Consider the following 27714-nt stretch of genomic DNA (forward strand, 5'->3'; position numbering starts at 1 on the left):
ATCTTTGGAGAAATGTCTATTCAAATCCTTTGCCCATTTTTTTTTAAATTTTTTTAACGTTTATTTATTATTGAAAGAGTCAGAGCATGAGCAGGGGAGGGGCAGAGAGAGAGGGAGACACAGAATATGAAGCAGGCTCCAGGCTCCGAGCTGTCAGCACAGAGCCCGACACGGGGCTCAAACCCACAAACCGCGAGATCATGACCTGAGCCGAAGTCAGACGTTTAACCGACTGAGCCACCCAGGCGTCCCCCCTTTGCCCATTTTACAATTATGTTATTGTTGAGTTGTAGGAGTTCTTTATATACATTCTGGGTACTAGACCTTTATCAGATATAGGATTTGCAACTATTCTACAGAATATAGTATTCTATACTATAAATTATTCTCACATTCTGTAGACTGTCTTTTCATTTTCTTCATTACTGTCCTTACATACAAGTTTTTCATTTTGATGAAGTCTGATTTATCGATTTCTTCCGTTGCTTAGGCTTTCAGTGTCATATTCAACTGCTGCCAGGGGCACCTGGGTGGCTCAGTTGGTTAAACGTCTGACTTTGGCTCAGGTCATGACCTCACGGTTTGTGAGTTCAAGCCCTGCATCAGGCTCTGTGCTGACAGCTCAAAGCCTGGAGCCTGCTTCAGATTCTGTGTCTCCCTCTCTGGCCCTCCTCCACTCATGCACGCTCGCTTTCTGTCTCAAAATAAATAACAAAAACATTAAAATTTAAACTATTGCCTAATCCAAGGTCACAAAGATTAACAGCTATGCTTAGTTCTAAGAATTTTATACTTTTAGCGTTTATATTTAGGTACCATTTTCAGTTAATTTTTGTAAATGGTTTGAGGTAGGAGTCCAAATTCATTCTTCTGCATGTGGATACCCAGTTGTTCCAGCACCATCTGTTGGAAAGACTATTCTTTTCTCTCTCAAATGGCCTTGTTATCCTCGTTGAAAATCAATCGGCCCTAGACAAATGGGTTCATTTAAGGACTCTCAATTCTATTCCATTGCGCAAATATACTTTTGGTTTATGATTAAAAGATTTTAAATTGTATCCCCATGAGTAAAAATGAACTAGGTTGGTTTAATAAGCCCATAGTATCCTGAGTTATATTTATTACTAAGCTTCAGCAAAAAGGTTCAGGGTTCCCTTTTGGTTTGTTCTGGCATTTAGAAGTTGAGGTGATGGGAAGGATATTTATAGCATAACCCAGGTCATTTCAGAAGTATTTTTTAATGTCTACAACACATCTTTAAAATGCTTAGTATCTATATACAGCATACTTGCAATTAGGAATAAAATAATTTAGCTCCAATATGAAGATAGGATACATCAAGAAAATAATTTATGTTAATAAGGACAGCTGATACTGAGTCACATCTATATTTTTATATTAATAGCAAGGCCCTTCTATGTAAGCAGATGTTTATGCTTAAGCATTATATGATAGCATTTCAAAATGACCTTAAAGCTGAAGGAAATTATCAAAAAGAAGATGGTGAAACAGGAATCAATATGACAAAATAACATTTACTAAGCAACAAAATGTTTTCAAAGGAGTTTCCCAACAAATTTAGAGGATTCATATACATGGGAAAATCAGAAGCACAATTCTTCCTACTAGACTTGAAACTGTTTTTTCCTCTCAAAAATTAGGGTAGTATCCTCTTTCAACTGCTTTTCCCTACTGAGCTTAGTCGACTCCTGTGCAAAGAGGCAGCACATGGTATTTGCTGAATAAATGCCCCAAATGGACAACTCGTTCCAGTCAGCCAAGGGGAAAATGCCTGCCTCTGCTTGCAGCAAAGACCAGATGGAACACAGGATCCTTTTAGCTGCCCTTTCAACCTATTTATAACACTTAGAATATCTCTATGTAAGGATGTTCTTAAGCAGTTACACAAACACATGATTTGATTCTCTCATTCGTAGTCAAATTGTGGGCTGAGAAACTTCATTTGGCAAGGAATAATTTAGTCCATTTTCCGACAATGAAAAGAATTTCCAGAAAGGATAGTGATGGCCTGAGCCATGTTCCAAAAATGGTAGAGTCCAAGACTATATTCTAAAAACAGGGTTCTCTGATTTTAAGCTTTATGAAAATCCTTGCTTAGGTCGTCTTTCTTAATTCAGTCATTCAGTAAAAAAAAAAAAATCCATTGAACACTGTGTCAGGTACTATTCTGGGCACCACAGTTACAGCAGCAGACAAAACAAAAATCCTGGCCCTCCTACAGGGCTTGTAATATTAACAGCACAATTAAACTGCACATGAAAATTACTAAATAGTGCAAATCAGTAAAAATCAAAATGTTGGAATATAAGCACACTACAAATAACAGTTACTTGCCAATCACGCGAAGACTATTCACATTCAGAGAACTTACTCTTATGAACACTTATCCATTATAAAACTGAATATAAAATTATTCCAAATAAAGGCTGAAATTCATATTGTCTACCGTAATACAAGACATCTTTGTACAAGAGAAAAGCGATATATTTCCCACTCCAAGTAACAAAGGAAAAATCTGTTTTTCTGTTTTTTAATCGGTTTTTAATTTAAAATAAATCATATTGCATAAAATTGCATACATTTGTATTGTGTCATGTGTTTATACCATACTTAAGTATACTGTTAGCTAATATTTCTAGAAGTGAGGGGGAAAACAAGAGGGAAGGTCTTTAAATATAACACGTCATGATTTTGTCACCTTACATACATGTGGTTACTTGAAATCACAGGAGATGATTCAGTGAGCACCTGCACCCATGCAATTGTGTTTGGGAGGCTGGTGAGATATGAAGGGGATTAAGGCACAGAATTCTCCAACCAAGTACAAATAGCAGAGGCAAATGTGCACAAGGAGCTATATAAAACAAGGCCAGCTGTGATCAGCCCTATAACACAAGTCCAAAGTGCTACAGGAGTAAGGCCTTCCCACTTATTAGTAAGTTCTTTCCATGTCATTCCATTTAATCGTCTCCACCAACCTTTGCTTTACAGCAAAGCTACCAAGCATCAAAGAAGTTAAACTTGCTCAAGGCCACAGAATAATTAAAATGTGAAGCCCATGCACTTTCAACCACACCATGAGGCCTTCCAATAAATGGGAGAATAAATCCAACTGGAGGACTCTGGTGAGTCTTTTCAGATGATGGGGACTCAATGAACTGGAGTCATAGGAGCAAAACTGGAGCAAAGATAGCATAATTCTAGGCAAAGGAAACAACTTGTAAAAGGGCGATAAACTGGGAAAGAGCAATGCACGTTCAGAAACTGGCCACCAGAAATATATGGCTACAACACAGGATGTAGAGCAGGATGTTGGTACAGACTGCAGAGCTGGGAGGCAGTGCAGCAGTGGTGTTGGGGCACAGGCTCTGGCACCAAAATATACCTGAACTGAATCCTGAATCTGGACTTCAAAAAATCTGGACGAGCAGTTGTGTTACCTTGGCAAATTATTTAATCTCACTGAGGATCATTTTCCTCAGCTGTAAAACAAAGCAACACCATCTACCTCACAGGGTTGCCATGAGGATTAAGTGAGATCAACATGTGACCGTGTGCCTGGCCGATCATTCCAGACAAGGACACCACAAGAAAATTACAGGTCACTATCTCTGATGAACACAGATGTAAAACCTCAATAAAATATTAGCAAACCAAATTCAACAATACATTAAAGCAATCACACACCATAATCAAGTCGGACTTATATCAGGGATGCAAGGATGGCTCAACATCCACAAATCAATGTGACATAGTACATTAACAAAATGAAAGATAAAAACTGTATGATCATCTCAGTAGATGAAGAAAAGGCATTTGACAAAATGCAGTATCCATTTATGCTAAAAACCCTCAACAAAGGTGGGTATAAAGGAAATGTACCTCAACATAATAAAGGTCATAAAGGACAAGCTGATAACATCATACTCAACAATGAAAAGCTGAAAGCTTTTCCTCTGACATCAGGAACAAGACAAGGATGCCCACACTTCCCACTTTAATGTTACTGGAAATCCTTGCCGGAGCAATTAGGCAAGAAAAAGGAAATAAAGGCATCCAAATTGGAAAGGAAGAAATAAAGCTGTCACTATCTGCAGATGATATATTATATATAGGAAACCCTAAAGACTTCACTAATAAACCATTAGAAATAAATTCAGTAAAGCTGCAACACATACAAAACATACAAGAATCTATTGTGTTCCTATACACATATAATTAACTGTCAGAAAGATATCAAGGGAACAATCCCAGTTACAACTGCATCAAAAGGAATAAAATACCTAGGGATAAATTTAACCAAGGAGGTGAAAGACCTGTGTATTGAAAATAGAAAAAAATGAAAGAAACTAAAGACACAAATCAATGGAAAGCCATTCTATTCTAGTGGATTGAAGGAATATTGTTAAAATGCCCATACTACTGAAAACAAGCTATAGATGCAATGCAATCCCTATCAAAATTCCACAAAATACATTTTCCACAAAAATACAAATAATCCTAAAATCTGTATGGCTATTTAGGGTCTTTTGTGGTTTCAAAGAAAATTTGAGACAAAAGAACAAAACTGGAGGCATCATGCTCTCTGATTTCAAATTACATTACAAAGCCACAGTAACCAAACAGTATTGTATTGGCATAAAAATGAACATATGGATCAATAGAACAGAGAAACCAGGAATATACCCATGCATATGTGGTCAATTTATGACAACAGGGGAAAGATGGTCTCTTCAATAGTGTTGGAAAAACTGGAGAGCCCCAAGCAGAAGAATGAAACTGTACCACTATCTTACACCATACACAAAAATAAATTCAAGACGGATTAAACCCTTGAATACCTGAAACCATAAAAGCCCTAGAAGGAAACATAGGTGGTAAACTCCTTGACATCTGTCTTGGTGATGATTTTTTGGATTGGACACCCAAAGCAATGACAACAAAAGCAAAAATAAACAAGTGGGTCTATATCAAACCAAAAAGCTTCTGCACAGCAAAGGAAACCATCAATAAAATGAAAAAGCAACCTACTGGAAGGGAGAGAATATTTGTAAATCCTGTATCTGATAAGGGGTTAAGATCCAAAACAAAGAACTTGGACAACTCAAAAGCAAAACAATCCAATTTAAAAAAATGGAAAAATATACCATGCCCATGGATTGAAAGAATCTGTTAAAATGTCCATACTACCCAAAGCGATCTACAGATTCAATGCAATCCCCAGGCAAACACTAATAGCATTTTTCACAGAACCACAACAAATTATCCTAAAATCCATATGGAACCACAAAAGACCCTGAATAGCCAAAGCTGAATAGCCAATCTGAGAAAGAACAAAGCTGGAGGTATCACAATTCCAGATTTCAAACCATACTACTAAGCCACAGTAATCAAAACAGTATGGTACTGACACAACAATAGACACACAGATCAACAGAACAGGACAGAGCCCTGATATAAATGTATGTTTATACGGCCAATTAGTCTATGACAAAGGATGCAATGGGGGGGGGGGGTGACAGTCCTTAAATAAATGGAGTTAGGAAAACTGGACATTTACATGCAAAAGAATGAAACTGGACCACTTTACACCACAAACAAAAATAAACTCAAAATGGAGTAAAGACCTAAACGTGAGACCTGAAACCATAAAACATAAAACACCTTAAAAAACAAAACAAAACAAAAGAATAACCAGGGGTGCCTGGGTGGTTCAGTTGGTTAAGCACTCAACTTTGGCTCAGGTGATGGTCTTGTGGGGAGTCTGAGCCCCATGTTTGGCTGTGTGCTGACAGCTCAGAGCCTGGGGCCTGCTTCAGATTCTGTGTCTCCCTGTCTCTTCCCCTCCCCGCCTCGTGCTCGCGCTCTCTCTCTCTCTCTCTCTCAAACAACAAAAAACCTTAGCAACATATTTTTGAATAGGTCTCCTCAGGCAAGGGAAACAAAAGCAAAATAAACTATTGTAACTACATTAAAATAAAAAGCTTTTGCACAGTAAAAGAAACCATCAACAAAACAGTAAGGCAACCTACTAAATAAGAAAAGATATTTGCAAATGATCTGTCCCATAAGGAGTTAATGTCTAAACTATATAAACAATTGATATAACTCAACACCAGAAAAACACAATCTCATCAAAAAATGGGCAGAGATTCACTACAACGTGGATGGAACTGGAGGGTATTATGCTAAGTAAAATAAGAGAAATACAAATATTATATGTTTTCACTCATATGTGGAATTTGAGAAACTTAACAGAAGACCATGGGGAATGGGAAGGGGAAAAAATAGCTTCAAACAGCGAGGGAGGCAAACTATAAGAGACTCTTAAACACAGAGAACAAACTGAAGGTAATGGGGGATGAACAGAGAAGAGGGGAAAATGGGTTATGGACATTGAGGAGGGCACTTGTTGGGACGAGCACTGGGTATTGTATGTAAGCGATGAATCATGGGAATCTACTCCTGGAAGCCAAGAGCACACTGTATACTATACACGGATGTTAGCCAACTTGACAATGAATGATCTTAAAAAAAAAAAAAAAAAAAAAAAAAAAAACGGGGGCAGCTGACCTGGATAGACATTTTTCCAGAGAAGACATACAAGATGGCCAAAAGACACACAAAAAGGTGCTCAACATAACTAATCATCATGGAAATGCAAATCAAAACCCCCATGAAATATTACTTCACACCTGTTAGAATGGCAAGTATCAAAAAGACAAGAAATAACAAGCGTTGGCAAGGATATGGAGAAAAGGGAACCCTTGTGCACAGCTGATGGGAATGTGAATTGGTGCAGCCACTATGGAAAACAATAGGGAGGTTCCTCAACAAAATTAAAAATAAAATTACCATATGATCCAGCAATTCAACTTCTGGTATTTATCAGAACAAAAATACTAACTCAAAAAGATATATGCACACCCATGTTCATTGCAGCACTATTTACATAGCTAGGACATGGAAACAACCTAAGTGTCCATCAATAAAAGAGTAAATAAAGAAAATGTATGTACATATGCACAGGAATAGTATTCAGCCATAAAAAAAAAAATCTTGGGCGCCTGGGGCGCTCAATCAGTGAAGCATCCGACTCTTGGTCTCAGGGTCAGGAGTTCAAGCCCTGTGTTGGGCTCTGCACTGGGACTGAAGCTTACTTAAGAGAGAGAGAGAGAGAGAGAGAGAGATCGATCTTGCCATTTCCAACAACATGAGTAGACCCTGTCGGCATTATGCTAAGTGAAACAAGTCAGACAAAAAACAAATACCATATGATCTTCCTTACATTTAATAAAAATTTAAAAAAAAAAAAGCCAAGTTCATATACAGAGAATAGAATTTTTTAAATGACATAGTTGATCATGTGACTATGTGCTTAGCCAAGGAGTCAGTCCTGTTCAGCATGTGGAGCAAGTGATACCACGTAGAGATCACTGAGAATTCATTCTGGTGTTGGCCACATCATCTAATTTACAGATTATTCTATGAAGCCTTCGTTCATCATCACAGGCAAAATACATCCCTTCTTTGTTTGGACAGCTTTATTCAAACATCTACACTATCAAACTCAGAGTTCTTATTCACATCCAAATTCACTTCCTTGAATTCCTGGCAGTAACATTTGGTTATAATTTCAATCCAATCAGAAACAATGTTTTCTTTGCGCATGTTCTTCAGCCACCCCTGTTTTTCCTGCTCCTTTCCTCTCTTCTCTTGTTAATATCCTTCTATAGATCCTGTGCCTGTTCCTTTCTTCTTACTCTTCACTTTCAAACCAGAAGAATTCTTCTGAAACAGCCATCGCAAAAGGTTCAGAGCAGGGGCAGCAGGGTGGAGGGGAGCAGTCAGCAGTGTTCCAAGTTATTAGGGATTCTCCTCACTTCGCGCTGAAGTTCTTCATTTGTATCTGTTTCAGCCTTTGCTTTCCCTGCAAAAAGTAGGCAGCGCCAGGCTACAGCTCAGTCTCTTTCCTCCACCCTGCTCACTAAGAGGCTTCCTAAACAAGAAGGAATATAGACACGCCATCGTTTATCTCTGCTCCTTGATACTCCTCTGTCCAGGAAACATCTGTTTCCACTGTTCCCAAGAGGATTACTGGTGTTGTTGCTGAGGAGTGCTCCCCACTTTGCAGAAACCCTTTCTCTGGAGGCTTCTCACACCCTGATGCATCACTCCGTTTGACTCTTGGTGTGAAATCCTAAGTGTCTTTTAATTTTGTTTTAAGATGGAACTTTATTAAGATCTTTGCTGTTTTGAGTTGATTTCCAAGAGTGAAAGATGACAGACACGTCTTTATTATGCCACTAATAATTTTTAATGTTTTTCTGTAATGTTTTAGAGTTTCCTATTTTTCTAGTGTATTACAATTGCAATGTGATAATACCTGCCTCATCGTATTGCATCAAAAATTAAACTACAATTCCAGGTATGTAACTAAGAAGAGAATGATGTTTGCCTTTCAGCAGGAATTCCATATATAATATTAACTTCTTAGGGACACAGAGGCCATAGGTCCACAGAGATATTTTTCAGGAATAATTTTTATAGAATACTTCAGAGGTAGGATAAAAACAAATTGACCATTTCAAGCCTTATAGATTTAATATATGTAGACTGATGAAATAATGAACAAATTTTATTCATTGCTGGTACTGAATAAAAGTGTTAAAATTTCAAAACGAGAAACTTTGTTCTTACCTGGATCTGATTCCGAAGTTGTTCAGCTTCCTGCCTCAACTGTTCCAGTTCACTCATCCTTTAACTTGTTTACCTCAGAAATTAAGAAGTGAAAGCAACTGTCAAAACAAAACAAAAACAGTGACAGAGACTGATTTAGTTGTCCATTTACATATTAATCTACTTTCAGGGGTGCCTGGGTGGCTCAGTTGGTTAAGCTCAGACTCTTGATTTCAGCTCAGGTCATGATCTCAGGGGTTCCTGGGATAGAACTGTTAGCACAGAGCCTCTTGGGATTCTCTCTCTCCCCCTTTCTCTCTGCCCCTCCCCTGCTAGAGCATGCACACTCTCTCCCAAAATAAATAACTTAAAAAAAAAAAAGGTAATTATAAAAATAAAAAGACTAAATTACAGATCATTAGTACTAGAATACAGATCAGTAAGAAGTACTTTACAATACGTCAGAGGGCACCAATAGTTATCCCCACATACATGTCTAATCAGCACCTCAAAGTTCATACTTCAAAGCTGAACCCCACTCTACCCCCAGGTCTTCCCTGTCTCCGTAAATGAAAGTTCAGTCCTTCCAACTGTTTCAGCCAAAAACCTGGGAGCCATCCTTAACTTCTGTTTCTTTCACACCCTATATGTAATCCATCAGCAAAGCATGCCAGTTCTTCTTTCAGAAAAGAATATTTAGGATCTGACCAACTCTGATTACCTCCACTTTGACTACCTCAGTCTAAGCCACCACCATCTAACTTGGTCTCCTTTCTACTGTGGATGACCACTTCCCAGTCTATTCTTTTTTTAAAAAAATTTTTTTTTCAACGTTTATTTATTTTTGGGACAGAGAGAGACAGAGCATGAACGGGGGAGGGGCAGAGAGAGAGGGAGACACAGAATCGGAAACAGGCCCCAGGCTCTGAGCCATCAGCCCAGAGCCCGACGCGGGGCTCGAACTCCCGGAGCGCGAGATCGTGACCTGGCTGAAGTCGGACGCTTAACCGACTGCGCCACCCAGGCGCCCCTTCCCAGTCTATTCTAAATATGGCAACCAAGTGATCCTTTTTTTTTTTTTTTTTTACATTTATTTATTTTTGAGAGACAGAGCACAAGTGGGGGAGGGGCAGAGATAGGAGACACAGAATCCAAAGCAGGCTCCAGGCTCCGAGCTGTCAGCACAGAGCCAGATGAGAGGCTCGAACTCACGAACCATGAGATCATGACCTGAGCCGAAGTCAGACGCTTAACTGACTGAGCCACCCAGGTACCCCCCAAGTGATCCTTTAAAACACAAGTCTCCCGGGGTGCCTGGGTGGCTCAGCAGGTTAAGCATCCAACTTCGGCTCAGGTTATAATCTCATGGTTTGTGAGTTCAAGCCCCACATCAGGCTCTGAGAGTGCAGAGCCTGCCTGGGATCCTCCTCTCTCTGCCCCTCCCCCATTCTCTCTCAAAACAAACTTTTTAAAAAATCAAAATAAACTTAAAAAAAAAAAAAACCACAAGTCTCTCTTCTGCTTTAAGTCTTACAATGGTTTTCCATTCCCATTCTGAGGAAAACCTAACTCTCTACCTTACCCTACAAAGCTCTACACAACCTCTCACACACATCTCTCTGACCTTATCAATCACACCATCCCCTCACTCTGCTCCAGCCACTCTGAAGACTTCTTGACGTCCTTTGAACACACTAACTAGGATCTGGCCTCAGTGTTTTTGGCTTTTTGTTTTTTAAGTTTGTTTTTGAGGTAGGGGGGTGGAGGGCAGAGAGAGAGGGAGACAGAGTATCCAAAGCAGGTTCTGCACTGTAAGGAAAGAGCCTGATGTGGGGCTCCAACTCATGAACCATGAGACCATGACCTGAGCCAACGTCGGACACTTAACCAACTGAGCCACCCAGGGGCCCCAGCCTCAGTGTCTTTATATTTGCTCTTTCCTGGGTCTGAAATGTTCTTATTCTTGGTATTTTCATTGCTTGCTCTTGGATTTTTGTTCAAACGTTACCCCCTCAGAGGGATCCTTACTGACAGCACATATGTACGCGCCTTATCCTATAACATCACTTAACGCCGCCACCCAGCATGTATTTGCTTATTTGTCGTCCACTTCCTCGTGGTAGAATGAAAGCTCCTTTGAGGCAGGAACCTTGTTCGCTTTATTTTTTCTCTACATCCCTAGCACGCAAGACACTCCTCCAGTAAATTAACTTGCAATAGAAAAAATTTTCCTTTATTTATTAAGCTAAGTATTTAGGATGAATCACAGAACCACAAAGCAAGAATATTACTACCTCAGCACAAAACTAGAAGCTGAAAACTGATAGTATTCTTTCTCTACCTGTCCTGTTTTTCTCTTCATATTTTTTTTCTTCTTTCTACAAAATATCTTTTTTCTGCTTCTCCAAGTGCAAGATTCAGTTTGTGTTTCCTCAGGTCAAAATTAGAGCCCCAAAAGACTATCCCAACCCCAAACTCCCATAAGAGAGACTCTGATTCCCATAAGAGAAAATTTGTTTCTGGTGTCTACCCTTCATTCACTTCAACTGTAGTATATCTGTTTATTTTTCAGGGTTAATTTTATTTTGTCAAACTAACAAAGTAATCTATTGGGATTGACTGGAATGGCATTAAACTGTAAATACATTTGAGAAGAGCTGACATCCTTCTAATATTCCATTTCCAATTTACTTTTGTAATATACTTCTCCATTATCTAAATTTTCAGCAAATTTGGGTAACTTTCTTTGTAAGTCTTAACCATTTCATGACAAAGTCCTACTGTTTAATAATTTATTATGTTCCTCAGAGACTACCAGACTGACTGGATTACAGCCAATCTGGAATATCATTCTGCCTAACTGAAGGTAAGTAGCATTCACAGGTTCTTTAAATTCACAACCTTAACTGCCCGTGCTGGATCATACCGAAGATATCCCTGGCCCCCAAATCCTAAAAACTCTGGTTCTGATGCTTCTTCATTTCCTGAGTTCCAGAAACTCCTAAGCAAGTAAAATTGGTGTAAATCTTGCTTACTGAGTTGCTAACGTACTCAAAAGGAGTACCAAGGAGCTCTAACAGATCTCATTAGTTACAGGGTATTCAAAGCCACTTTTTACCCACTCACTACTGCCTTTCCACCCAAAGCCACCCACACACAAATGACCCTTTACAGAAGAGCTTATCTCCAACTGTAAACACAAAGAGTTAGGGGTCCCCAGAAAAAGACCAACAGACATAGCTTTCTTAAAAAGTCATTTGAGGCCCCCAGACATCTCAGGAAAGAATGTGAGAACAGCCACTATCAGGCCAGGTGACCCGACCCACATTCTAGAGTTAACTTTGCAAGATCTACACCCCTTTGAGCACTCAGATATCAGTCCAACTGGAGCCAGAGAACTGATAGAAGCAGAGGTCAGCACTACCGTTCCTTGTGACTTTGACCTGGACCTAGTTACCTTAAGATGACATTTGCCCCAACTCCGTGCTGTATTTCCCATTGCCTAAACCCCTTCATGAATATGTACTCACCCTCAGCTTAAAATGTCCTCAATTTTGTCAGTCAGGGAGACACTGCTTTGGGGAAGAAACAAACAAAGGTATTCTCCTTTACTTATGACAAGTAAAACCCTTCCTTTTCCTGTTCTTTGGTTGTGTGTTTTGGCTCAACATTCATCAAGAGGCAAATCCAGTTTCAGGTAACAAGGCTAGTAGCATGTGGCAAGGGCTACTCAGAACAGACTATGGTATGTACCAAATGAATGAGATTTTCTAGCCTGGGTGTCCAAAAGGATGGAGGTACCATGAACAGGAATGACAAAAAGCAGTTCCCTCATCACCACCACTCTGTGGATGGGTTACTTTTGGGAGAGGCCATGGTCCCTGGACGTCCCTACACATTTCTCCTGGGTGAGCCAAAATGTAAGGCCCTAGTCACTTTCAATTGGGCCATTTCTCAGGGATGTATTCGGGGCGAGCAACCTTGAGGGATGACACAATGTCTCCTCAACCCCAAGACACAGCAGGCTTGCTTCCACCTAACTGTAAAATCAGTCAATTCCGCAAGCTCAGTGTTTCTGGGCTGTGACACAAACCCCACTGTATGTGTGGCATCCATCTACCCCCACCTGTGTTAACCTCATAGAAACTGAAGAGCATGGGGAAATTAACACAAACCAACACCAGGATATGCTACTTGCTGTGCAGTGAGTAAGGTGGTCCTTGGTCTCTGACCAAGGAGTCTCTATGGTCAGCTAGCATCCATGAAACAGGAATAGGCTAACTGACCATCCTGCAAGTACTTAAAATCCCAGACACTTTCAAGTCCTTGACTCCTCGAAGGAGAAGTTCATAAGAGAGATAAGGAGTCCAGTGTGAAACACAGTGAGTTTGTGGTACCTCTTGAGATATATTGACATATAATATTATGTAGTTACTGTAGAAGTTTTAAAGAATGTGATTTCTACATTGCAATATGATTACCAAGGAGTTAACTATCCTATCACACAATTACCATCTTTTCTTTGTAAAGACAACATGTGAGATCGAGACTCTTAGCAACTTTGAAGTATATGACACAGTGCAGTTGACTGTAGTCACTAGGCTGTGCATTAGACCCCCAGAGCTTATTCATCTGCTACTTGCAAACTGCATTTTCCTCCTTATACAGATTAGGTTCCAGATCCAGCACTTGATCAACAATCTTGCCAGCACCCTAGTTTCCCCACCCTTTTACTCTGTCATACTCAACAGACAAAAATCACAACCTTCATAAACCCGACTACCTACTTTCTTTCAGCCAGTACTGAAGTGACCAAATATTGATCGAAAAAGTCAAACAGGGCAAACAGGGCATATTAGTGACACTACAAATTCATTTTACCCATCTCAAATGGGCCCTCAAAACCACCCAACAGCCTATGCAGCTTTTTATCACTTCCACTCTTACTATCAACTATTTCAGTTCCTTTGAACTCTTTAAGCTTTTGACCTTTCATACCCCCTCTTGCAGATGACTGCCTTCTACATCACAGAGAAAGCAGAAGCCATCAGACATGAACTCTTTCAATTTTCTACTACTAAATATATAAAACCACACAAACATAACTGACTCATCACATTCTCTTTCCCCTCTATTAAGACAGAGCAACTGACTTTTCGGTCATTTGGTCCAATTCTTCCACCTATGATTTAAATCCTATCTATCATCTTTTCAGTAATGTTACACTTCTGATGATCTCTTCTAGAATATTCATGCTCTCATTTTTCCTCTGTTGTTTTAGTCTTTTAGGATGATTTTCAAACACAGAAAAAGGTAAAGATATTAGTTATAATGGACACCCATAATACCCACCACGTGATTTACAAGTTGCTAATATTGTTGTATTTACTTTACCTTATTTTTGCTGAAGTGTTATAAACATCAAGACGTTTCACTCTGAAATACGTCAGCATATATCTCCAAAAATATTAGGACATTTTTCTATTTAACCATAATAACTAATCAATCTACCAAAATTAATTGTGATTAATTAGGAGCTAATACCTAGTCCATTTTCAAATCTCCCCGATTATTCCACCACTATCTTGCATCTGATTTATTCAAAATAGGATCCAACTAAGGACTATGTAGTACATTTGGCTACGTCTCAAGTCTCTCCCATCTAAAAGTATCCACCACCTGCTTTCTTTTTTTCCCCTAGAATACTGACTCACTGGAGAGAATGAGCCACTGTCCTATACAGTGACTCACATTCTGTTTACTTCCTTACGTTATTGTTGAACTTGTTTCTCTATCCTCTATCCTGCCAATCGACTGGAAGTTAGAGCTACATGCTAGATGATACTCAAGTTCAATGTGTCTGGCAGGAATACTTCCAGGTAACACTGCAGACTTCATATTATATCAGAATGAACTTAATGAAAGCTAAGATTAGTCAGTATATTTAGGTGTTAACAGCTTAGTTTATTGTAAAGTTGTAATTCCTCACTTTTACCTAGCAAACCACCACCTGTGGGTAACCTTTCACTTTCAATTGGATCCTTTCTATCAGGGTTAAACATGCCCAAGTCTCTCCCTTAAAAAAAGGGGGGGGGGGAGGAGAGAAAGACCAAACACCTTGATTGACATTTCACTATCACTCATACTCCTCTTCCTGTCCTTCATTATGAACTCTCAAAGACAGCTGCCTATACATAACCCCATTTCTTCACAGGAAATATAAATTCTCCAGCCTCACTCATGCCCAGCCAACTTCAGGTAAGATTAAGCAGTCATCATGGAAAAGGCAGGGGCAGTTATAAGGCAAGGGACTGTGTTGGAAAGGTTTCTAAGAGGCAAAATCAGAGTCCTTGTGATGTTTGTACCAAATGAAAGCTAGCAGAATATGCCACCCCAAATATGGCCTAAGGATGTGGCATAGGATTATTCTCAGAAACAGCAAACTAAGGAGAAACTGAAAACAAAAGAGAAGTCACCCCTCTGAAATGGAAATGTACATTTATAAAGAAAATTTCCATTTGTAAGGGTGTCTCCCTCTCCTACTAGGAAGAAAAAGAGGACTCTATCACCAGAAAATCTTAACCAACAGAGAACACACCAGCTTAAATCTGCACAACAAATCTTACCCTTGTTTACTCTTGCTTTTCCTGATAACCTCCAGGATTCGGCCCCTCCCCATCCACTCCCACCGGTACTCTTGGTACACTTTCTTTGGTCGTTAGCTGAAGATGGTATTTAAGCTGGTGCCTTGGGCTAAGGGAGTTTTTCCCTGGGAATCTCCCTCGTATACCAGAGAAATACGTGTTCACAAACTTGTTTTTCTCATTTATCTTTTACTGCAGGGGGTCTCGGTCAAGAACGCAGAAGGGTAAAGGGAAAATTATTCTTCCTCCCCTACAGAGAAGACCATAAATTTTTTCTGGATGCCTAAAAAGAAATGTTCAAGCTGCCTTCCCCCCTCTTCCACATCTGCTGCTAAAAGGAGGAACTAATTTTTCACTCTTTATTTTTTTAACATTTTTATTTATTTTTGAGAGAGAGAGACAGAGACAGTGCGAGTGGGGGAGGGGCAGAGAGAAAGGGAGAGACCGAATCGGAAGCAGGCTCCAGGCTCGGAGCTGTCAGCACTGAGCCCGATGCAGGCTTGAACCCACCACCTGAGCCGAAGTGGGACGCCTAACCACTGAGCCACCCAGGTGCCCCATAATTTTTCACTCTTTAAAGCCAACTTATTAGTTCTGTCACTAAGGAGAAAGGATTATTTTGATTACACAAGCTTTCTGTTGATCTTTTCTTCTCACATGACAATTGCTGGATTCCTGAGAATACCAATAAAGAGAAGATCTAGCATAAACTAGATTATAAACTACTTCCATACAAGCCTAGAGGCTGACTGGGGTTAAAAATGAATCAATAAGACACCCCCAAATCCTACTGCATTATGTTTTGAAAGGCTAAAGGACAACCTAAGTGGTCGGTCTATGTATTGATTATGGCTATAAAAGTTCTGAATTCTTGAGAATACTGTTGCATCAGGTACAATTTAGTAAGTAGCTCCCTCAAACTATAGATCTAAAGCCAAGTAAGTCTTCAAGGGCACATATTTGACTATAAAAACAGTCATCCAACCACTTGCTGGCCCTCCTGCAGTTACTTTACAGCCACAGTTAATAACAAATCAAGGAAATGGCAAAATATTTTTTTTTAATTGTGAATTCAACCTGAGGGTTGGGGGAAGGGGATATGAAAAGTAATGGCAGAGGAAAGAAAACCAGTAAAATAAAACAGCCACACACCACTAAAGAAATTCTCCATTGGGATGGCCAGGCCAACTGCCACATAAACTAACTCCAAATCTTCCTTAAAGTTTAAAATAATCAAGAATCCAACCTGAGAAGTAAACCAAAACATACTCTTTCACTGATCAGACCTTACATGAATTAATGACCAAAAAATGGAAGTGATTATAGACAGAAATTAAGGTTTTCATCTACGCTGGTCATGTGCCTAACAGAAAACCGAGTAGGACTTCTGAGGACTCAGATGTAGTGAACAGCCCCAAAGCTGAAGGCAGAGACAATTATGCTACATTTTCTTTTTGGAGATAGAGTAGGGGAGAGGTGGAGAGAGAGAGACAGACAGACTCCGCAGTGTCACCACGGAGCCAGAGCCCGACGTGGGGCTCAGACTCACGAACTGAACCGTGAGATCACGACATGAGCCAAAGTCTGACGCGTAACCAACTAAGCCACCCAGGCGCCTCTATGATGTTTTTTAAAGCTTCTAACATATGGGGGCGCCTGGGTGGCGCAGTCGGTTAAGCGTCCGACTTCAGCCAGGTTACGATCTCGCGGTCCGTGAGTTCGAGCCCCGCGACGGGCTCTGGGCTGATGGCTCAGAGCCTGGAGCCTGTTTCCGATTCTGTGTCTCCCTCTCTCTCTGCCCCTCGCCCGTTCATGCTCTGTCTCTCTCTGTCCCAAAAATAAATAAACGTTGAAAAAGAAAAAAAAAATTTAAAAAAAAAAAAAAAGCTTCTAACATATGAAAGCAGAATCAACCTCAAGGCTTACTGAATAGCCCAACGGTCTGTGGCACACCACCACTACCCACAACACAACTTTACACAATAATTCTTACAATGATCCATGCATACAAGAAGGCTAAGAAGAGGAGAAAAGGTCAGCTAGAAGGGTTAGCATCTTCTGTTGTGTAAGGACAGTGTATTCATGATGAGAAGAGTTTCTCTTCTACGGAGGAGGGGGGCAGGAGGAGAGGGGGAACCAAGCCACAGATAGGGAAAAGATAATTAGAAGCTAAAATTAAGATAAAGGATTAGCATCTAGAGTTTAAAGGCAATTCTCCAAACTAAGAAAAAAAGATCAATGATCCAATTGAAAAATGTACAAAGATACGAATCAGCAAATCACAATAGGAAAAACTGTGGAAGCCAATATACAAATGAAAAGATATTCAACCTCAGTAATCAGGGCAATGCATATAAAAAACTATTTCGTATCTATCAGATTGATAAAATTTTATCTCAACCCAGAATTGGCAAGGCTGGGGGAAAATGCTAACTCCATTCAGGTGGGAAAACTCTAGGGAAGCAATTTGGCCAATATCTAGCAAAGGTGATGTCTATCTTTCAATCTGACCATTCCATTTCTGAGGGCACCTGGCTATCTCAGTTGGGAGAATATGCCACTCCTGATCTGGAGTGGTGAGTTCGAGCCCCACACTGGGTATGGAGTTTACTTAAAGGAAAAAGAAAAAAAGATTTAATTCCATTTCTGGGTATAGAAGCCCTAAAAGAAACTCAAGTACGTGTGCTCATGTTGCTCAAGAGTTGGGTTCATACAGTACTACTTGTAATAGCAATAAACTAAAACACTAATGCCAACCAACAGGAGAATGGATAATTATAGTGTTTTCATGTTGAATTCTATTGCAATGAAAACAAATGAACTACAGTTGTATACAATATAGATTAATCTGAACAATAATATCATGTGGGTAGGGGGAAGCAAGTTCCAGAAGACACATGCCAGCATTATACTTTTTATAAAACTCAAAAACAACTAAAACTAAGAAATACATTGTTTAGGAATGCATACATATGTAATAAAAGTTTTTCAAGGTAATGATAAAATAGTACAAGGGAGAAGCACCCAAGTATAGCAGTTACAAGTGATTGTTAATTTTTGAATTCCTGATTTGGGTATTTGCTTTACAGGTATTTATGTTTATCAATAAGCAACCAAATTTAAATATATAAAAGTAAGTCACACATGGATCCACAATAAATATTTTATAGTTAATCGAACTCTTGCACTAATTAAACAAGGAGGCTATTAGACTGAGGTGGTTCTAATACAGTAGAATACTATGTAAGCAATCCAAAACTAAGCCTGTAATTGTCTCAAGGTTAAGAAGTCAAAACCTAAGGACAACCAATCGCAGCCAACTAGGCCTTCCAAAGAGGGAAACCACAGAAGCTAATCAACTATTCAAATAGTTTTGTTTTGCTTCCAGCTCTATAAAAATCTTGCCCTACCACTGCCCAAACTAAATCGATTTTTGCTTTAAAAAAGTCTTAAAATATTTAATATGCCTCAGTTTATCTTTTACCATACCTCAAGTCCAATGGCAACCATAGTATAAGTGGAAGGACATAAAGACAAAAAGAGGGGCACGTGGCTGGCTCAGTCATAAAAGTGTGCGACTCTTGATCAGGGTCATGAGTTTGAGCCCCATATGGGGCATAGAGCTTACCTAATTTTTTTTTTTTTTTTAAGCCAAAGATAAACTGAGGCTCAGACAGGTTAAATAACTTGCTTATTAAGATTAGAGGCACAGTTGGGAACTGAATCCAAGTATGGAACCCAGGATCTCAACTACCCTACCACACTGCCTCTTTTCAAAGGGCATCTCATTAGACTTCTCTGCTGAATATGACTGATGACACTCCCTTTTTATGCACTTTACTACTACGGCTTTCATCACCCCAACTTCCTAGATCCTCCTTATACTTCACTCACTATTCTTTTTCTGTCTTTTTGTGGACTCCTTCCACCCCCATTCACCATCTTCAATACTTTGGTTTCCCAGGGTCTATCTTTAGCCAACTGGTCAAGAAATTTCCCTCCTGGGAGGAAGGAAAGATAGAGGAATATGAGATAATCTATGAGCCAACTACATTCCTTTACAAAACAAACAACACAACACACACACACACACACACACACACACACACACACACAAAGAACAAAACACACAAACAAAAAACATCAGAAGGGTAGAATGTAATTCTCAATTTCACCAATGGGGATTTTTTTTACGCTAGGTCACACTGGAGCTATTCATTACAATCTCTGAAGTAGTACTGAAAATGCAGACTAAAGCAATTTTAAACTAATAATTCAATCGAAATTAGTTTAATGTAAGCACAGTGTCTTTCAGTTACCATAACTTCTTGACCAAGTTCTTTTCAACATGAACAATGGATTCATTTAACACAATTGAAATTATTATATAGTGAAAGCATTGTATGTTGAGAAGAAAGCAGCATATTGGTTATCTTTTTAAAAGTTCAGCTGTGCCAGTTACACATACTCAAAAAATACTAATGAGTCACTGTATCCAAGCCAATTTATTAAATAAATCGAAAAAAAATACAGTTGTATAATTCAAACAACCTTCCCTCCCCACTTCTTAAAACGTCCACAGAATTTTTACTAAAGCAAGGCATTATGTAGCCTGTACAATTATATTGCTACGCTGGTGAACAACCATCTTCATCTCTATGAGACAAGGAAATATGAGTATTTTTTAGCTACTAATATTTTTCATACTAAACATGAAAGCTCATAAGGCATGAAAGAATATTTTAAATTGTACTTAAATTTAAGCATAAAACTACTTTTGCTTACTATGTCTATTCGTCAGAAAAATTCAAGGCTGCTATTATAATTCTCTAATGTTCTACTTTTCTCTTTGTAGTCTTTATAATTCCTATACTTTGTAAAGCTAAAAAACAACTATAACAACAAAACCCCACCCTAAACCCATAATCAATTAGGTAAGATATTCAAAGCTTTTATGATCATTCTTACCATGGAATTTAAAAACACACTTGCAGGGCACCTGGGTGGCTTAATTGGGTAAGCGGACCACTCTTGATTTCGCTCAGGTCATGATCTTGTGGTTCATGAGTTCAAGCCCTGCTTCAACCTCTGCATTGACAGTGCGGAGCCCGTTTGGGATTCTGTCTCTCCCTCTCTCTGCCCCTCGCTCTCTCAAAATAAAAAACAACAACAAAACATACTTGCCTATCCACCCCAAGTATTCCAAATACAGATCTTCCCATGTGGCTTTTACAAGAAGTTAGCCAAAAACCTGGAGCTGCATGGGGCAAATGGATGGATACAACAGAAAAACTGAAGTGAGAGCTAACGTTAGAGCTGCTGAAACTGTAGCACGGGCATCAAGGTTTTGTTTTGTTTTTTTTTTCCGCTAGCAAATTTCTCATCGCAATTAAGTGCCCCCAAAGTAAAAAATTCCACCTCTTGAGAACTGAAGGCGGTCTGTTTTGTCTATGTTCCAGAAAATAAGATGTCACTCTTCAGTCTGTTTCCCTTCACCTAACGGTATGTTGTGGCACAGCTCATTCTTTCACCAAACGTTTACTGAATGCCTATCATGTACAATGAGTACACATGAGTAGGACAGTTCCCCAGTTCACAGTTAAGCAGGAAAAAGACATTTATGCGCATGCTTACATGGGTCCGTAACCCATTACGCTAAGCTGAAGCACCAGGTGTTTCAGATTTGGAAGTTTTCAGATTTTAAAAAGGTGTGTCCATATACTGCATAACATACCAATGGGACTCTGAGGCAGCACCCCATATAATCAAGGAGTATTTCTGCAACAAAACAAACACATTCATGGGGCACCTGGGTGACTCTGATGGTTAAGTGTACAACTTCAGCTCAGGTCACGATCTCACGGTTTGTGAGTTTGAGCCCCATGTCTGGCTCTGCACTGACAGCTCAGAGCCAGGAGCCTGCTTCAGATTCTGTGTCTCCCTCTCCCTCTCTCTCTGCCCCATCCCGCTCATGCTCTGTCTCTGTCTCTCGCTCTCAAAAAATAAATAAAACATTTTTAAAAATTAAAAAAAAAATAAGCACACTCACAACTAGGGGGGAAAAATAGACTAGCAAGTTTCATGTTCAGGCCATGTTGTGGCACAAAATGAGTCCAAATCACATAAAATTTTGCCACTAAACAATTTATGAAAAAACAAAACAAAGAAACACTGCAGTTTTCAAAGCATTTTGGATCTCCAAATTATGGATAAGAGACTACTGACCTATAGTATATAAGAGGAAGATTACCTGGCACAAAGTTAGGACAACCCCAGAACTGAGGAGTTAGTAGGAGTTAGCCAACCAAGAGATGGCATTTATTGAGCACTATGTGCCATGCACTGTTCAAAACTCTTCATAGTAACTCATTGGAGCACTTCAAATTGACCTCAGTAGGTAGGGGTTAATATCATCCCCATCCTACAGATGAGGAAACTACATGTTATAGATGTTACAGCGCTTACCCAAGTTCATACAACCTAATAGAGCTTGCTGACTCACTCACATTATACTTACTGTGTGATCCCAGAAATTGCTTAACAGCTCTGAGTCTCGATTTCCTCTTCGGTACAGTGGGGATACCCCGTGGGATTGTTTTGGGAATTAAATATACACATTCACAAAATGCCCTTGGATATTTAAGTAAGGGCTAATTTGCCCAGCAAGGGAAATATACAAAGACACTCTAACCAGAAACACTACTCAGGCCCATATCTTTATCTGGATCAACAGATATAATACAAAATACTTGAAACAAAAGAGAAAAATACAATTATTACCAGAAAGAATTTTTGTCATGGGCTCAGCATTTCAGTTATGCTGCAACATAACCACTTTGTTCTCTCCGTAACTCCTTGAGAAGCACTGAAGATCCCTCCCTGGAAACTCTATTCTCTATATAGTCTCTATAGTCTAGAGACTATATTCTTCTGTCTGCCAGGAGAAAACATTATCCCTATCCCCTACTATATACACCAAGACACTCTAATGAGTGCGGAGGAGAGGAAAAAGCTTCAAGGTGGGAAACGGTAAGAGAGAAAACATCCATTCACATGAAGGCCTTTCTCAAACTACACCCACCTTGTGAAGACATCAATTCCTGGCACACCCCAGCACGCTGCCTACCCCCACCCCAATGCCTTGATTCTTAGACTGAAGCGCTGTTAATGTTATATATACCTTTCAGGTGCGTGAGGGAAGAAACGTGGTTAATAACCACTAATTAACTAAATAGCCCAAGCCGTGGTTCTCAAAGTGTGGGGACCAGGCATCAGCAGCACTGGGGAACTTGCTAGAAACACAAATTTTTAGGCCCTTTCCCACTCTGAGGGTGGAGCTTGGTGTTCAGTGCTCAACAAGCACTCCAGGTGTTTCTGGTGCCTCCTAGAGTTTGAGAGCCACAAGTTTAAACTCTTGTTTACCTAGGAAACCAATCTAAAACCATTTGATTGGATGAAAGTTCAAGAATGTGTTTGTTCATGCATTAAGAAGTTCCTAAAAATACTAAATGGCATTTATACTATCTTCCTGGTGAAACAAAACATCTAAATGCTTTAAAAAAATATATTTGTTGGAATACATAATTATAGAAAAAAATCATTCCCATTCTTATCAGTTTTTAAATAGAGCAGACTTATTTCCCATATCTGAATGGTGAAAATTTTTTGAATTTTTTTTTTCTGAGGAATGGCTTAAGAATGGGAAGAGAGAAAAAAAGAGAGACAAGGTCCCATATAAATTTCCTATTTTTCAAATACAACTTAACCATGCCTTTACAAAGAAATTGTTAACGATTCCTTGATGTATTTCAGGTGTTAGCTTCCCTTTCCTCAAGGGAAATAATGTATCTAGCAATAACCTGATTTTTTTTTTTTATTTTGGCAGCCACTGCCTTCTTTAAAACAATCCACCTGTAGTTGGTCTTGCTTTACTCTTTAAGAAATATAAGAATGAAATAAACTCAAGAGTTGGAAGGATGGCTTAGGAACCAGCTATCTTCCATCAGGAAATACCCATAACACCTTAAAAAAGAGATACTTGAAAAGTTTTTAATCTTCGTTAAAGTAACAAAGTATGTGAAAAAGACCCCCCTGTGTTTCATGTACCTCTGGAATTAATTTAAATTTTTTTTTTTTTCAACGTTTATTTATTTTTGGGACAGAGAGAGACAGAGCATGAACGGGGGAGGGGCAGAGAGAGAGGGAGACACAGAATCGGAAACAGGCTCCAGGCTCCGAGCCATCAGCCCAGAGCCCGACGCGGGGCTCGAACTCACGGACCGCGAGATCGTGACCTGGCTGAAGTCGGACGCTTAACCGACTGCGCCACCCAGGCGCCCCTGGAATTAATTTAAAAAGGGCCTTAGATGCTCAAATGCCAAACGAAGCTTTTATGGCTTTTTGTTTGTTTGTTTGTTTGTTTGTTTTAAGAACTTGTGATTAAATTTTCTTAAGTCACAACAAGATCAGGCCACACCTAGTCATAAATCAATCAACAAGAAAACAAATTCTTCATCCAAGTATCATAAACAGATGCACTGAGGTGAACACTTTGGATAAGAATCAGGGGGTCTGTCATTGAACAGGATTTGTCATCTTGGTAGGAATCTAAACTGAAGTAGTAAATTCCATGACCCAATAAAATGTCATGAATAAAAGGAAAAAAAATGGATAGGAATTCATGGAATTAAAAACAGACTTTGTTTCATTCCCATACATTTTTACATTTGTGTTATAAATTAAATACGTGTGACACCTGTAGTGTTTTAGACTATTTGCCATTTATAAAAGCTGAGTGTTTAATCATAAATTCCTTGGGTTTAATTTTTAAATTACAAATTATACAAAGTATCCTTTAAATCAAGGAAAAGGGAAGGAGTCTTTGAGACAAAGGTAGTAACAAAGCTTATAATAGTATCAGCTATTACATGAAAACCTAATGTAGAGTGTATGTTTTAAATATAGAGTGGATATTTTTCCATTCTTTTAGTGTATCCTACATTCATATACAGAAAGAAAATGGAAGCTTTAAGTGAATAAGTTTAGCTTTTTTCCAGTCAACATTTGGGGAAAACCTTTCAAAAGGTTTTTCTTCCTGCATTATTCCTATTATTTTTAGCTACAATTCTAAAACACGTAAGAAATGAACACTGTCCCGACCTACTGTCAATCCAACTCATGTGATTCATTCTTCTACTCAAGAAACATGTATTTAACACCTACTTACATTAGGTACAGGCACTGACCCACCGCAATCAGAAAAGTTCATCTTCTCATGAGAAAGCTAAGTAATAATCATTATATTAGGATGTAAGGGTGGAAACAGCACATATTTAGGATGTTATGTCACCAAAACTGAATGTTTCCTGAGAATATGGCTGAACTCACCACACTAAGTTCCCTTAAACTGAAACCGTTTTTAGTATGCTTATATTTTTAGCTGTACTACCTCTTAAAGCAACAAGTTCTATAAATTCACTGGCAGCTATGTAAAATGGCAGGGAATTTCCTTTTACTTAGTCTAAAAGGACTTCTCTAAGTCCTACCATTTCTAAGTTGAGACGCCTCTGGTTTTAGTATTTTTAAGATTCTGAACCAAACATTAGGAAAATAAATTATGTAAATCATAACTTTTTCAGACTATCTTTTCTCTTATTACTTCACTCAAGTATTATTACCCCTTGGATTTTTTTTATAGGACCATGTATGGTTCATCTCCGTATCACTACATCACACAGTCTTAGACCAGAAACCCCTTATATTTACCAGAATTGGTTATGTATTACTCTTTAGTTATATCTAAAAAATGTTTAAATGAATCCTACCACTAAAGGATGAAAATATGACAACTGTGGGGGCACCTGGGTGGCTCAGTCTGTTGAGCATCTGACTCTTGATTTCAGCTCAGGTCATGATCCCCGGGCCATGGGATAGAGCCCCATGTTGGGCTCAGTGCTAAGCATGGAACCTGCTTGAGATTCTCTCTCCCGCTCTGCCCCACCCCTGCACAGTGGCCCGTGCAGGCTCTTTCTCTCTCCCTCTAAAAATAATAAAAAAAACTTTGACTGACTTTGCAAATCAAATTGATTTAAAATAAATATGATAACTGCGGCCATCAGCATTTCATCCAACAAATGTAAGTGCCCAACAGGCATCATGATCTAGCTTATTTGCTAATTTGGCTTCACAGGACAAAATGTGATGTGCAACTAACATATTCATGGAAAGATAGCTATAATTCTATGTGTTCACAGCTTTAGTAAAAGTAAAATATGTTTTTTAAAAAAGCAAAATTAGGGGCACCTGGGTGGCTCAGTGGGTTGAGTGTCCAACTTCAGTTCAGGTTACGATCTTGTATTTCACAGGTTCAAGCCCCACATTAGGCTCTGTGCTGACAGCCTAGCCTGGAGCCTGCTTCGGATTCTGTGTCTCCCTCTCTGTGCCCCTCCCCCATTTGCACTCTGTCCCCCCCTCTCTCTCTTAAATATAAGTAAACATTAAAAAAAAATTTTAAACTGGGGCACCTGGGTGGCTCAGTCGGTTAAGCGTTCGACTTCAGCCCAGGTCATGATCTCATGGTTCATGAGTTCGAGCCTCGCATCAGGCTCTGTGCTGACAGCTTGGAGCCTGGAGCCTGCTTCGGATTCTGTGTCTCCCTCTCTCTCTGCCCCTCCCCAGTGCATGCTTGCACTCGTCTGTCAAAAATAAATAAACTTAATTAAAAAAAATTTTTTTGATAAAAAATTAAAAAGTAAAATTATCTTAAAGTTACCAATAAGTGGAAATAGAGTACAACACTCAATGTCTTTCTTTCAGTACAGTTTTCATTCTTTCTAACACAAAGCCATAATGCCTAGGCACAAAGTAAAACTTTTTTTTTAATAATTAAAAAGCAAATACACCTATGTGGTATTGGTCTGAGATGAACAGATATCCACGAATGCTACTTCAGGATCACACTTTATTTACAAAAACATCATATGATTGCTTTCCTGGGTTTAGACTAACAGCTAATAACCCACACCAGCTATTCGTGATTCCACTCCATCCTCAACTCCCTCCAGGACCACTAATGTTCTCAAAATCCATCAATACATCTTATCTCTCCCAAGTGGCTTGAACAGTGTTTCCTTTTTTTTTTTTTTTTTTACATTTAGACACATTTAGTTTTATTCTATTGCTCTGATTCTCCTACTGATGTTTTCATCCTGCAACACTCACTATCACATATATCAATATAGCTCACTCTTCAGCAGCATTAAGGAAACACGCATTACTCCTGATGTTTCATCATCTCTTCACAACATGTCTCACCATCATCTCTAAAAACTTTACAAGGATTGTTTCCTCACTGAAAGCACAAAACCATGGGTGAAATTTACGTATGAACATGTCTCCCCTTTATATCCTAAGTCACAGAGGAGTATTTCTCTGTTTTTACATAGTGGCACATTAATTAATGAAATAATGAAATCCCTTGTTGATAAATTTTAGTTCCCATAAAGGTTAACATATAACCATAAAAATTAATATCTAAGGTTTAAAAATTTTAAATATCAACTGTTTTTGCTTTTCATATCATGGACACAAGACCACATTTTTTTATTAAATATTTACTTATTTAAGTAATCTCTACATCCAATGAGGGGCTCGAACTCACAACCCCAACATCAAGAATCACATGCTCTTCCAACTGAGCCAGTCAGGCACTCCAAGACCACATTTTCTCAAAAATTTTATTCCTTCCCCCACAACAGCTTCCCCAGAGACCCAATTCATAAGTAATGCACATAATGAAGATCCCTTGTTGATGAATTTCAATTTCAATGTCTACCATTTTTCCATTAAGCACATAATTTAATTTACAGAAGTCTAGCAAATAAAAAATGTTTAAATTACTTCCTTATAAAAACCTGGTCACTATAAGCCTTGTTAACTATCCTCCATACAATGTATAATCTACGCCAGTTAGACAACAAAGTCTCATTCTGCTTAAGCTGCATTACTGGATTTTTAATTTCACATAACCAAATAGTTAAGGCCCAATTTTCATTCGTTAAGCAATTCCAGGGTAATGGTGTGTAGGTGGGGAACTCATAAAAATTGAAGGGGAAAAAATGAGTCAAGCCATTGCTAAATGTTACCATAACAAAAGTATCAGAAATTCTTATACACAAGCCAAGAGACAAATAGCTCTTTGAGCACAGGAACCACTGTCTTCATCTTTGTCTATTCCAAAGTAGTGTTCTCATTCTATGTGGTACAGATTCTATCAATTTCTCCATAGCTAAAAAACTAGATGATGAAGAAGAAACAGTAAGTCTTCTAAAAACACAGTATTTCTGAATAAGAATGAATGTTTAAGGACAGT

At 38.9% G+C, this 27714-nt stretch overlaps 1 protein-coding gene across 3 annotated transcripts in view; it reads right to left on the bottom strand.

The window, feature by feature from the left end:
• GNB4 (G protein subunit beta 4) overlaps positions 1–27714 on the bottom strand; it is a 58229-nt gene that overhangs the window by 23083 nt on the left and 7432 nt on the right. Inside the window, exon 2 of one of the 3 annotated variants that reach the window (XM_047100267.1) lies at positions 8722–8819. In XM_047100267.1, the coding sequence (XP_046956223.1) occupies positions 8722–8778 (57 nt within the window). In that variant the 5' untranslated portion in view covers positions 8779–8819. Of the gene's footprint in view, positions 1–8721; positions 8957–27714 lie in introns of those variants that run through there. The other 2 variants (XM_047100268.1, XM_047100269.1) reach the window with 2 other exon arrangements.

Source organism: Lynx rufus, unplaced genomic scaffold, assembly GCF_022079265.1.
Source record: "Lynx rufus isolate CCGP_SWC_20201006 ecotype Redwood Valley unplaced genomic scaffold, mLynRuf1.p SCAF_5, whole genome shotgun sequence".
Lineage (NCBI taxonomy): Eukaryota > Metazoa > Chordata > Mammalia > Carnivora > Felidae > Lynx > Lynx rufus.